Raw genomic sequence first — 15044 nt, 5'->3', positions numbered from 1 at the left:
TGCATCCTTTTAACACACACCTCAAATGAAATAGCTGAGAAACCTTTATTCTATTAAAATTTGGTTTGGAGATGTATCTTCGTATGCATAAAAGGCTAATTCGGAGATGCATCTCCATAAGCCCCCTTAGTTTAATATTCGGTGGGTTTTCTAGAGATGCATATCTGGAATATGCTCTTTTTAGTTCAAATAAGAAACAACGTGAGACTTTGGCAGAATGGAAAAAATAACATACATTAAAATCAAATTAAACATTACATAAATAATTGATAACGTCCACATAAATTTAAAATTACATTTAATTATAAACTTACGATTCAAAACGTTACAATATCCTTAGAATATCTTCATTCAATCTTACAATCGCTGCGTCCACTTTAATCAGACCCTTTGTTGAGTAATAGTAAAATATACTCTACATACCCTTCAAATCATCACCTTTATTCAGTTCAAGCATAGTGAAACATATATTCCCTTCGTTGTCAATCGAGGATGAACGATACTTGAGCTTGACAACTCTTCGATATTTTGGATATTGCAGGAGATATTCAGTTTTATTTTCAGATCGACGAGAAGTTTATCCTCGTAGCCCCGAATTTGAAGGGGGGGGGGGGGGTGCATCATTGGAGTACACAAATGCAAGATGAGAATATGTAGCCATTCTATTTTGTGTAAATAAATGGAACGAGAGATCCTATTTATAAAACTTGTAGATCAATAAGAACCTTATAAACCATATCATATTATCAATACAAAATTCGAAGATTCATCTTCGGATCTGCCATTTTTTTATAAAAAATAAAGGTCTATCTGTAGGTGAATCTCTGCATAATCCCACATGCTGTTTTTTTTAATAATTAAGGTGTGTCTAGAGATGTATCTCCGGACCCACATAAAAATTATGCAATTTAGAACCAATGTACTATGCAGTGCAAATTTTGCAACAAAAATTTGTCAAAAAATTACCACCCAAATTTATAACATTATGCAAAGCGTTACATACAAAATAAAGTGCTCAATTGTTAGATTATAACTAAAATGCATCAAAACATCTGTCACTATCTAAATTTACTACTGGTTTATTCTTCAATGTTTCTTAATTTATTTTTATTTCAATGTCGTTTAACTTGGTGAACTCTTCCATCCTTTCCAGAAAGTGATCCGACGAAGATTCATTGTCTTGTTTGAAATGTGTCATCCACTCTAGTGATGTCTTTGACATATGACATCCCAGTTTCAAATAAACCTGAATAAAATGTTACTTTTTTGATAGCCAACCAATACATATTATCTGTTCCAATGGATTTTAAGGTGGCTTACTCCAAAGTGGAAAAAATGTTTATGAGAAACCATATCATGTTAAGTCAATACACATCCTATCATAAGCATTTGCTATCAGATGTCTTATTTTTGAGAAACACATCCATTTATCAAACAGAGTCGGATCATTAGGACAAGGAACAATAGCATTGAGAATTGTATCGTAATTTGATTTGTTCCAGTATGGATTTGTGTATGATTCAATATGCGTCGTCATTTCTTGTATAAGATGACGACGAATAAATTGGTGGTGCACATCTCCTTTGTCGGGCAAACCTGAAGTAACTCGAAAACCACAATTGCTGTCACTTTCAACATCAGTTCGATCGATGCATCTGTGCATAAAAAACGACATATCTTCAATGAATTTGATTTTTGGTAAGGACGGTGGAATAAATGGTTTGCTAATGTGAGCACCCTTGAAAACACTTTTTTTTTGGGATTTTGGAGTCGGAGAATTCGAAAAATGTGAGTCAACATGTTCAAAGTATGAAGGATAACGTCTCATGGAGTTGTCACTCTGTGTCGGTTTGGCCTTATTAGGGGCATCCTCTGTTTTAACCAATTCCGAAGGTGGTTTCAAATTCGTTGTTTCTGGATAGGCAATCTTCAGAAGTTGCTCTCTGATGTGAAATTTCATGATGTCATCAACTTTCATGATTCTCTCTTGGATCACTTCTCACTCGGTTGTGATAGATATGTTTGATTTGTCCCCCTTCATCACACCATCATCATTATCAAAATAAAGTCTTTTCCAATGACTGCAAACTTCATCCATACATAATAGTTTTTCAAGTTTCACCTTCTTTGAAATTAAACATGCACATGGAATACCACACGCCTTCTTAAGTGTACATCCATACTTTGAGCTATCTAAAACTGTTTTATCTGTTGGCTTAGCTTCGTGAAAAATAAAATTCATTGTCGTCTAAGAGATGTTTCCAACCAATTGTGAATAAAGGATGTTGTGTTTGAATCGGTGGTCTAACACACTAATGCTCTGACCAAAAGATGTACGTATCTCATTGTGTTGGTTTCTGAGCATTTGATTCACGGCGTCCCAATCTCGACAAAAATAACCCTAATTATTTCCCAACCAATTCTTTGGTATAACATGTGCAAATTCAACTGTGTCAGTTATTGTATTGCCAAAATGTCGAGCTTAATCGGTTCAAGCACAAAAAATCTTCTCTTTAACCTAATCCAAAATAGTGTCATCGATATATTTCAGCAAATATGGATATCTAGCTCACCCACTTCTGAAATGTATTAAAAATTCAACATATAATTCTTTTGTGGAAGCATTTATTATACCATTCCATGCATCGATTATATTTTCCACCACCACACGAGGTTTGACCATTTTCCATCTTCAAGTTTGACTTGTTTTGTGCCAACCGCAGGTTTTACTCGACTTCTCACATTTTTGGTTATATGGTACTTACAAAGTAATGCGAACAATGTAGAAAACGCCGTTGCACGTTTTCTTGGTCCTTCAACATAGTCTTGCACATTTCCAAAGCCTATGTAACATTGTCCACTTTTTTGGATTCCAAAAATGCAAAACCGAATGAATAAGTCATCTCTGTCGAAGTAACACCAACAATTTCCAAGAGTGGAATTCTATACTTGTTTGTTTTGTATGTTTAATCAATTATGAGACCAAAGGGAAAATGTTGAACAACTTGATGGAATCAGGATGAGTCTAATTTCGGCAAACCGATTACCATTTTTTCTATTCTGACACGAAGCTTGCATGATACATAAAATCAAACTAAAGAACCCCTTAGCGACCATTGTCGCCCCTGAGAAGAAAAAAGGAAGACTTGTGAGACTACCGTAAATACGTTTGATCTCAATGTATGAGAATATGAAACCCTACGAGATGATGATGCCAACTCTCCATCGGGGGTCAAAATGAAAGCCTTAAGGCCAATTCACGCACAAAAAATTAGGTTATACAACTCGATCATAATCTAGTGAGATCAGTTCATATAGGAGCTTATTTTTCATTTGTGGTGAAGAAATGGCTCATTGAGTGTCTCAAAGTTAATATTGACCTCTTCGCAGTTTCTCCTAACGAGACGCCTGATATATGCCTAACGTGATTTGTCACCAATTGAATATTGATCCCTTTGCCCGTTATGTGGCGCAATGAATAAAATGGAAATCTCTTGAAAAGGCAGAAGCAAACAAAGTATGGTCAGGGGTCTAGTTGACGCCAACTTTGTTTCTAAAGTAAGATACATTCAATGGATATCCAATGTTGTATTAGTCAAGAAATTGTTAGGGAAGTGGAGAATGTGCGTTGACTATACCGACCTCAACCGATCCTACCCAAAATATTCATATCCACTCCCAAACATCGACAAGCTAGTGGACAACTAAGTTGGATACAAATAGTTGTCATTCATGGATCCATATTCTAGTTATAACCACATACCCATGTTCGAGACGGGCATGGATAAGGCGACCTTCATGATTTAGCGAGCTAGCTATCGATACAACGTCATATCCTTTGGCCTACAGAATGGAGGATCAACATACCAGATGATAATGAACAAAGTCTTTGAAGAAGAGATAAGTAAAAAGCTAAAATATTATATAAATGATATGATCGTCAAGTCTGGCGAAGAAGGATTACACGATGAACACCTAAAAAACGTGTTCTGACAAATTCAACAACACAATATGAGGCTCAATTCAGAAAAATATACCTTCGTAGTTAGAGTTGGAAAATTCCTATGCTTCTACTTAACAGAGAGAGAGACATAGAAGCAAACACTGACAAATGCGAAGCGATCATCAAGATGGGAGCACCGACAACTAAAAAAGAGATAATGAAATTAAATGGGATGCTCACAACCTTAAACAAATTTATCTGGAGGCTGACTCAACACGCATTATCACTTTACAAGTTACTGAAGAAAAAAGTTTTCTTTGAATGGACTTTGAAATACAAACATTCATTCATATTTTTCAGATCAACCTTATTAACCCCATCGGTGTTATCTAGACCGATTGCCAATGAAGTTTTGTTACTTTACATGATCGTTTGTACCAAAGTATTTAGTGTTGTCATCATCTGAAAAATGAATTCTAATCATATTTAAGGATATTAGTCGGGCCTAAAACACATTATCAAAAGTAGAGAAAAAGAGCCTATACTCTACGAACTAAGTACTTATCATTTTGCAAAGAGTGAACAACAATGGTAACATACTAAGTACTTTGCATGTTAGCCATCTTCATTACTTAATTATTTCTAATTAAGGTTGTTAACCTCAAGTTTTTATGTCAACTTTTTTTATCCAGGTGAAATGAACTTATAAATTCGATTCGTAGACTCGGACTTACATCATATCATAAATGTAACATTTCATAAAAGTTTCAACTTAATAATAAAACAACAAAAAAAGGTAAATTATCATAGTAAAGTACCATACTCATAGAGCCGATGATAAAATATAAAATACCATGAATAAGTAAAAAAAAATTAAAATTAAGTCCTTTACATTTTTCTTTATTATAATAAAACAAAACAAGTAGCAAACACTAATGTTAAAAAAAACCCAACAAACACTCATACTAATGACACAACAAAAGAAGTAAAAAAATTGTCCCACAACTAATAGAAAATCAGATTTGTCAATTGCAAAGCTACACTACTTTATTTTCTTGAGTCTCACATCAGAAGGGAAACAATAAATTACAAGCCCCGTCTATGAAAGAGTCATGAATAAAGGGTGAGGCAACTTTATGAGATCAAGTGTTGAATTCTCTATAAGTTTTTATGTTGAATTATAAGTCATAACTCATAAGTATTGTTATTCGTACACCATTTCCTACATCAAATACTTACATTGTATATACTGTTCACTGTACTTATACGATGAACGATGTATTTTTAAAATAAAATAATATATTTATGAACAGTACTTTGAACAGTATATGAACAGTACATAAACAGTACACGGAAACAGTATTTATGAACATTTCACATGAACAGTGACTTAAACTAGTGAAAAAAGTTGGTTAATTAAATATAAAAAATTGGTTAATGAAGTGACGCAGTTGATTAATAAATGTTCAGATATTAAAAAATATTTTTAGTGATAAACCAAAGTTGGTTAATAAAAAGTAAAAGGTTGGTTAATGAACTATGAAATTGGTTAATAAACGTCCAGACATTAAAAATGATTTTGAATAGCCACCAAAATTGATTAATACAAGTTATGAAGTTGGTTAAAAAAGTTATAAAATTGATTAATAAACATTCTGATAATGAAAAATAATATTAAAAAATATTTTTTAAAAAATAATATATTATTATAATATTTTACTGTTCACCGTATTGGTGAACAGTAAAATACGGTGTAGGTGTAGAATGTGGTGTAAGAATAACATTTTTCTTATTATTATATCTTGTGGCTTCTTTGCAAGCTCACCGCTAACTTTGAAGTTTCAATATTTCAAAACTATTTTTAATACCACTCCTACAAAAACAAATGCTTTTAATGTCGGAAGCGGAATGTATTTAACCTCGACTAAAGTAGCGAGGTAACGACATCATGAAAAATAATGATTTTTCACCTCAATTATTTAAACACCAATAAATAAATTAATTTGCACATGAGTTTGAACCTCAACATTTACATTTTTATTATTTATAAAACTAACTACTCATATATCTCAGTTTATAATAAAACCGAAGGATAAAATATATTGTTTTTGTAACTGAAATTCGTTACATTGTTTACACAGAAAATAAATAAAAATAATTTATTTACAAACTATAATATTTATCCAGAATATTACATTGTTTACACATAATTATAAAATAAAAATTAATTTATCCCTGAAGATCATATGTTGGATCTTTGATTCCTTGATATTGGGGCAAACTCAAATACTTCACCTTGCAAGTATTTGTTTCGGATAAAAAACAAAAAAAATGGTTAGAAAAAAAAGATATAAAAATAAATGATTTTCTTCTCAAATGATTATTTAAAAATACAAACCTTAAACTCATATAATTTTTTGTACTTGGAATCCATCATAGAGAATTCCTAATGACAAAAATTAAAGTGGAGGATGTAGATAGTGTCAAACGTTTCATGACGTTTCTTTATCAATTATAGATATCAGAAGGTCTTTATAATGATTTTTTTTTAGGTTTCACGCGGATCACTAATGGTAGTGTCTTGAGCTTTGATAATAATGAAATTAACGGCAGATATTTGTTTAGGTTTCACGCTAAATTATCCCCTCAGTTTTGTTAAAAACGGACTTGAACATGATTATTTTTTTTTAAATTATATTGTTTACACATAATATTGAAAAACAATGATACATCAAAACCAGATTTTTGATGTAAGAAGTTATCTGGTCCAAATATTGTACGTATCAAATGTATCCAATTTCTAGGAGTTGCTTGGTCCAACCATTGAATATGCATCCAACTTCTAAAGGAATTATCAGTTTCAACTGTTGAAAAAATGTTTTTTTGCACTTGCAATCCATCATAGAGAACTTTTACAAGCTTCTAAATACAACAACAACATCAACACCATTTTGTGAGATGGATCCCAAAAGAATGATGCGTTCGAGTTTAGAGCGACCACATATAAGTTATGATTAAAGTAAAATCTCTTTAAGGAGCACTTTTATAATAAAATGCTACTTATCTTATCCCTCAGTTATTAAGGAAACCGAAGATATATATCATTTAGTTTACAAAAAAAAAATTAAAAATTAAAAAAGGTTTCCTAAATTGTTTTTTTCCTCGAATGTTTTGAATAACCGATATAATTAGTTGATTGTCCCGTCAGTTTTGTTAAAAACTGAAGTAATTTGTGATTTTTATTTCTAAAAAAATAAATTACGGTGCACATTGGAATGATATCCACTAGAATAACAATGATCATCCATATTAAAAAATATAACATATCTTTTGGATTTTCAAGGAGGCATTTGAGCTGCTCTAATTGTTTCATTTCCCATTCTCCATTTTATTTAAATACTATTCATAGTTTCAACGTCTCGTTTCCAACTCTATGTGTCTTCAAACCTAGTTTCAAAGTCTTTTCTTTTCTTCCAAAATATCTTCAACAACCTTAGATGAAAATCTTTTGTTTGTTATCGATGAAAAATTTGTTGATTTCAATTATTTGAAAGACAAATGTTTTGATATAAGGAAAACTATTCGCAAATAAAAGTTGGATGATTACTTTGGCATTCTTCATGGACCCACCTACATTAATCTCGTTTAAGAGTTTTGGTTAAATGCCTCAAATGGACCATCTGATCATGAGGTTGAGTCAATATAGTCATATGTCAATGATTTTCCTATCATAATTACTCATTCACTTATGGTTCAGACAATAAAATATGAAGAAGAAGGTTGTTGTGTTGAACATTATAGATTCAACAATGTCTATAAAGATCACATTCGCCTAATTCATGCCAACTACAATAATCTCAGCAGTCCTGTTACTCTACGACCAATTGAAAAAGTTTTGTATCAACTTGTAGTGTCAAATCTCCATCCAAGAGAGAAAGAATCGGAAACACTTACTTGGAATGACAAACATCTCTTGTTATTCCTCGTTAATCTTCTTCTTACCATTGTTAACTTAAAGGAAACGATAATCATCTCTAGGGAGGAAATGATTTTTCTCATATCATATGGAAGAGTTCTTTCTGAACTTTTCTCCCAATTAAGGATAGTTAATAGTGATACTATTCAAGTTGAGTGGAGTCCGAAATTTGAATATGTGAAATATTTATATCTATTTTTAATTAATGAAATATTTTCTTTCATATTATTGCCTATTCACTTTTATTGATAATAATTATTTTTGAGAATTACTGAATAATAAGAAAAAAAAATTAACTAAGAAAAAAAAGGGAAGATTAGAAAACACCAAGTGAAAAATCATTGAAAAAAAATCTTAAATACAGTTACAAGAATTCGAAGCATATTCCATAATAGCTTTGTTTCCTCAATTTTCTAAAACACATAGGTAATATGTTTATTATAATTTTTTGGAAAAATCTAACGCTCACTTATAGCTATATTATCTCTTTTTTTTTATAAAATCGAAGAAAAATATTATTTAAAAAAAAAAAATCAAACATATCATTCATAGGATATATATGCTCGGTTTTTGACATGATCGGAGTGAAAACTTCGTCATAACTAATACTAATGACACAATAAAAGAAGGTGAAAACTTCGTCATAACTAATTCTAATAATTCTAAAGACACAACAAAAGAAGTAAAAAAACTGTCCCACAACTAATAGCAAATCAGATTTGTCAGTTGCAAAGCTACATTACTTCATTTTCTTGAGTCTCGCATCGGAAGGGGAAACAATAAATTACAAGCCCTGCCTATAAAAGAGTCATGAATAAGGGTGAGGCAACTCAATAAGATCAAGTGTTATCCCCATTTTGAATGTCAAAGTGTTGAATTCTCTATAAGCTTTTGTGTTGAACTATATAGTAAGTCATAAGAGTTATTGGACTGATTATGCAGCAGATTGATTATGCAGTATAAAATACAATCTAAACTAATCATAATGGAAACAAGAGTGACTGCATCATGCTTTAAATAACCTCAAAATCTTAGTTGTGAAAAAATAAAATGAAAACTAAATAGTCTTAGCTAAAATGTCTTCCATGGTACTCTTAAGTCCCTTTAGATGGTCCTCCAAAACATCTATTTCAACCTCTTGGTTATTCTCATCAATCAAATTTGCAATCGCAGAAATCGTGGATTCGATAATCTCAATTTCTTGAGAGGAGAGCTTTAGATTAATATCCTCTTTCTTTAAAGCATTTCTCATTTTGTAAAGGTAGTCATCCAATGCATTCAGTGCTGTAGCCTTCCTTAGGAATTTTTTGTCTTCAATATGGTATTTCTCAGCTTCTTGAATTAATTTTTTAATTTCCTCACTTGACAATCTATCTCTGTGATTGGTTATTGTAATTGCTTTCAAAACTCCAGAAACATTATTATTAGCTGAAACAGTCAAAATACCATTTTCATTAATAGCAAAACAAACATTTGAGATATGGCTGCCGCGAGGAGCTGGGGGAATGCCAGAAAGAGTAAAGGAACCAAGCAAATTGTTGTCACTGGCTCTTGTTCTCTCACCCTCATAAACCTTAATCAAAGTACTGGTTTGGTTATCTTGACTTGTAACACATGATCTTGTCTTATTGACAGGAATGCAAGTGTTCTTAGGAATCACCACACTCATGATATCTCCTAATGCAGATATACCAAGAGACAATGGTGTAACATCCTGCAGCACCAACTGTGGAACGTTCTTAACATCTTCGCTCAACAATGCAGCCTGAACAGCTGCCCCATAAGCGACTGCCTCATCAGGATTGATGCTCATGCACAACTCCTTTCCGTTAAAAAAGTCTTGTAATAGCTCTTGTACTTTCGGAATCCTAGAGGATCCACCCACAAGAACAACATCATCTACACTTCTCTTGTCCATCTTAGCCTCGGTAAGACAAATCTCAACCGTTTTCATACACTCGTTAAAAAGATCCATATTCATTTCCTCAAACTTGGCCCTATTGATTGATGAAGAAAAGTCTATGCCTTGAAATAAAGAATCTACTTCAATAGTTGCAACAACAAGAAAAGAAAGTGATCTTTTTGCCCTCTCACAAGCACTTCTCAACCTCCTCAATGATTTGGCATTTCCACTAATATCCACTTTGTTCTTTTTCTTGAACTCTTGTACGAAGTACTTCACCATTCTATTATCAAAGTCTTCTCCTCCAAGGTGAGTGTTTCCAGCAGTTGCCTTAACTTCGAACACATTACCCTTAATAGTTAGTAGAGACACATCAAAAGTGCCACCACCAAGATCAAACACAAAAATATTTCTTTCTCCATCAAAGTTAGTTCTCTTGTCAAGGCCATATGCAACCGCTGCGGCAGTAGGTTCATTCATTACTCTCATAACATTGAGGCCAGCAATAACACCGGCATCTGTAGTTGCTTTTCGTTGAGAATCGTTGAAATAAGCTGGTACAGTAATAACTGCATCCTTAACCGGTGTTTCTAAATATTTCTCAGCAATGTCTCGCATCTTGGTGAGTACCATAGAGGATACTTCTTCGGCATAGAGTTGCTTCTCCTGATCTTTGTACTTAACTGTAATCATGGGTCTATCGTCAACACCAGCAACGACTTTGAATGGCCATAAAAGTATATCATCTTGAACCGTAGGATCACTAAACTTCCTCCCGATTAACCGTTTAGCATCTGAAAAAAATAAACAGACAAATAAAGTTTAATTGATCGGTTAGTCTCTAAAGTAATAGGAAAATTGTAAATAGATTTATAAATTTGTTATAAATAATTGGTAATTAGGGTTTCAAGCTTTTAAGAGACAAAAAGAGTAGAAATTACCAAAGACAGTGTTTTGAGGGTTGGCAGAAGCTTGATTCTTAGCAGCATCACCGATTAATCTCTGATTTTGGGTGAAAGCAACAAAAGAAGGTGTAGTTCTATTGCCTTGATCGTTGTGAATGATCTCAACTCGACAGTGTTGCTCCTGCCATACTGCAACACACGAATACGTCGTGCCAAGGTCTATTCCCACAGCACAATGTACTTCCTGTTTTCTTTTCATATTAGAGATATTACTTGTGTCAACTAGAAAAGTGATAAGGTTTCTTTTGCGTTAAGAAAAAAAGTTAGGGTTTCTATAGAAGCAAAATACTTATCTGAAACTATATATATAGTTGTTGTTTCTAATTTTGAAAGTACAAATATTTTTAAATATAAATCAGATTCGTTTTGGTAAGATTTGATTTATTTTCCAGTACAAAACAACAATTTTCTGTTACGGGATAGGTTAGAAACACTTTTCAATAATAGAAAAAAATTTAAGATAAATTCTTTGCTATCCATGAGTTTAAATTGGTTAGGAATACTTTTAGTGCAAATTGTTTAAAATTTTAATTTATTTTAAAATAAAATAAAATAAAAAAGCGATGTAGTATTAAATTATACTGTTCACCATATTTTAAAGAAAATATTTACAGAACAAATCTAAAATATACTCATTAAAGTTGAATGGATAAAAATTAAGAAAACACAATAAAATTAAATTGATACAGAATAAGATAATAATGTAACTGATTTGCTCAAACTGCATGTCGATATGATTGGTAATAATATTTTTCAACATCGTATCTCAACATATATTATTTGACCAAATCATAATTATATAAATATTTGAAATTTAGAAATTTTGTGAGGACCCAACAACTAAAAATCAAAATCGTCGTTTTTACCAATCCTTTAGAATTCAATTAAATTTTATTTGTAAATATATTTAGATTAAAAAATATTTTCCTACAAACGTATAAAAAAGTTATTATTTCATAAATATAATAATAATTTTTTATTTTTAAGAGAAATTTACAAAAATTCTAAATATATAGTCAATCAAAATTCTCAGCTTTTTATTACAGGCAAGATAGAACTGGTCAAAAGTGTGGTGCAAAGCATTCTTTTATACATAATTACCATTTATTCTTGGTTAGTCTCGGATCTTGATACTAGAAAACTAGTGACTCTCTTATGGGTGTTCAAAATTAAACAAATCCAATAGAAAATCACATACCAAATCAAACCAAATCGAAACCGTAAAAAATCGCATTTGGTTCAGATGCGTTTGGACAATTTTGTAACAAAACCGTACGGTTTGGTTTGGTTTGATTTGCGGCTTGTATTTTTCAAAATTTCAATTATTCCACATCCAACCAAAAACTCAAACTTAGTATGCCTTAACCTTACAACTACAAACGATTTTCTCTTACTCACACTTAGGGTTTCAATTTCAACATTCTTAAATCTTTTCTAGTAGTATCGTTCATTCTTCTCATCTTCTTTATCATGTACGTTTTGTCTTTTCTACTCTAATATGTTCTCTCTTATGTTCTTTCTTTTTTAACTTTTATGTTACTATTTTCTCTTCCAATTACGTTTTTATCGCACATTTCTTTTCAATCCCGCATCTCTTATGTTCTTTTTTTCATCTTCTCTAATCTCTCATCTCATATGTTTTTTATGTTTTATTATAATGTCTTTGATATTATTTTATGTTACTATTTTATATATGTTTTTTATTCCACTTTTGTCTAATATAATTTTTTGTATATTGAATGAGAAGTTTTTCTCTAAATATGATAAATTTTGATGTTATTTAGTAATCTATGAATGACTAAATACAAAGTTATGTTGTTCTCTATATGCGTATGTATGGATCAATACAAATATTATAAAATCCGAACCAATCCAAACCGCATTGGTTTGATTTGGTTTGGTTTTATTTCTAAAAGCCAACTGAACCAAACCGAACCACATGCTTTTTTCTCTTGCGGTTCAAATGATTTTTATCGTCAAAACCGCCAAAACTGCACCGCAAACACCCCTAGACTCTCTCATGGTTTAAGGTTTTTCCCCAATCAATGAAAGTATCAGGACAAGCACTTACAACTGGTTACCGAAGGTATGACTAGTAGTTATAACTGTTGTTGATTTCATGTTACCCCGTAACAGTTCCTAACCGTTCTAAGTCACTTCTTGGAAGATCAAAAGGTTAGAGATTATGAAAAGTTTTACACTACTACAAAAACACATATAATTATGGTTGACAAGGATATACAATCATGACAGACCAACCGTTGTTAAGTAGCGTGTGGGTTGTATATGTGTTACTTACAATCATGGTCTAGTGTCCGTTGTAGAAAACTGAAATGGTCGCTACCTATCACCACAATTGTGTTATATAACCGTTGTGAAAAGTTTAAAGGTCATGGTTTGATTCCCATCAACGCCATTTTGGGATTTAAATTATTCTGGATACCCTTCAACAGATAAGCACAATTGTTTTTTTATATGTATTTCTGCTTTTATATATTTTCCCATTTTTTAACCTATATTTTTGTGAATTGTATCAGACCTGAAACAACAACACACATTTGTGAATCGTATCATACCAAAAATTGTATTACATCAAATGCAATGATTAATTCATGATTAACATATACATCATATCATCTAGTTAACTAAAGACAATGACCTTTAATTATTTTTACTCTCAAACACTTGAATTACATAATTATTATATTATTTTGACTCACACATTAACACAAATAATTGGCATGCACAATTGAAAATGTAGATAGATAAACACTTAGATTAAATTAGACATATTAAATTTATTTTGACATGTTTCAAGAGGTAAGAATGAAAACTTTACCTGAATGGTTAAATTCAAAGTATAACTAAAATTTTTCACAACCCAAACGGGTATTGTATGAGAATAACATGTTGTTTGAAAATTGTAGATCGGATGACCAACAAAATCGATTATTAAGGTTTGCGGAAGAATACATAAAGCTAAATTAAGGCATGCCAACTAGGTTTGTATTCCACACTTCAATTTTAAAATCAATGTAATACATGCAACTAAGGAATGTCAACTAGGTGGTACATTAATTTAGAATACATGCAACTAAGGCACGCCAACTATGTGGTACATTGACTTATCAAGTTAAACTTTAATAGTAATAATACCTAAAGCAACTAAATTCTAGTATGAAAAAAAGCTCTGATCTGAATTAGTAATACCTTCGTGTTCCAGACTTCAAGTTTAAAATTAATTGAACACATGCACCCATATTAGCCCAATCATACTCTGACACATTACAATCTATTGGATACATGAAAGGTGATCTTCAATCTTCATGCCTAGTTGAATTCGTGTAATTCTCAAGGTCTTCATCTGATTCAGAATCAGTTGCATCCAGATTCATTAGGTCCTACACAATAACCTATACCTTCCTTATCTTTTAGGGTTAAGATTCTTGATAAGAATCTTCTTATAGTCTGTTCCACCAGACGATTCAACAACAGTAATGTGATCCCCAACAACTTCAGCTTCATTGGCCTTGTTTACAATAATTATAGCATATCAATAACTTAATTTGAAGCCTCAATCTCTTGGACAAGTTTGCTCCCACTAGCTTGATCTTGATTCATGTTGAGAGAAGGATCTGAAATCGAAGAGTAGGACAAGTTTGCTCCCACTAACATTAATTGCTATTGAATCTCACAAATGCAAACCCATTTTTCAAAACCTAAATCTAAAGCATATCCAAATCAAAAACAAAACATGCGAAATCTAAGTAAATAATATGAAAGTAATGTTAACTAGCATTTATCTGCATTTATCAACAACAACAACAACAAAAACCCATAAACTCTCGAACAAGAAGAAAATCATGTGAAACATAACAACAAGATTGATGTTATACTGTAGAATAGAAAAGCTAATGACAAAGAAAAAGAGAGAAAATGTGTGCTAGAGTTTTGCTGTGAGATACAATGATACTGTCAAGAAGCGAGAGCTAATTCGCTTATATATGGATTAACAATTGTATCACAGTCGTATTCAAAAACCGTGATTAAATGTAATGTCTTTCACAACGTTGATATTACCAACCGTGGTGATATATATATATATATATATATATATATATATATATATATATATATATATATATATATATATATATATATATATATATATATATATATATATATATATATATATATATATATATATATATATAATTTTATAAGGACAACACTCATTGTAAAGAAAAAGTAGAAAAT

At 31.5% G+C, this 15044-nt stretch overlaps 1 protein-coding gene across 1 annotated transcript; it reads right to left on the bottom strand.

Annotated features, from left to right (window-relative positions):
- Positions 1-8976: 8976 nt before the first annotated feature.
- LOC127074669 (heat shock cognate 70 kDa protein) lies at positions 8977-11031 on the bottom strand. The gene is made up of 2 exons (XM_051016017.1): positions 10764-11031; positions 8977-10616 (listed from the first exon to the last, which is right to left on the bottom strand). Exons 1-2 carry the CDS (start codon positions 10984-10986, stop codon positions 8977-8979), a joined length of 1863 nt encoding a protein of 620 aa, XP_050871974.1. The 5' UTR covers positions 10987-11031.
- Between the last annotated feature and the right edge of the window lie 4013 nt (positions 11032-15044).

The sequence above is a fragment of the Lathyrus oleraceus genome, chromosome 1 (assembly GCF_024323335.1).
Source record: "Lathyrus oleraceus cultivar Zhongwan6 chromosome 1, CAAS_Psat_ZW6_1.0, whole genome shotgun sequence".
Taxonomy (NCBI): domain Eukaryota; kingdom Viridiplantae; phylum Streptophyta; class Magnoliopsida; order Fabales; family Fabaceae; genus Lathyrus; species Lathyrus oleraceus.
Note: the sequence above shows the minus strand (reverse complement) of the source record. Positions and strands in the feature narration are given on the sequence as shown.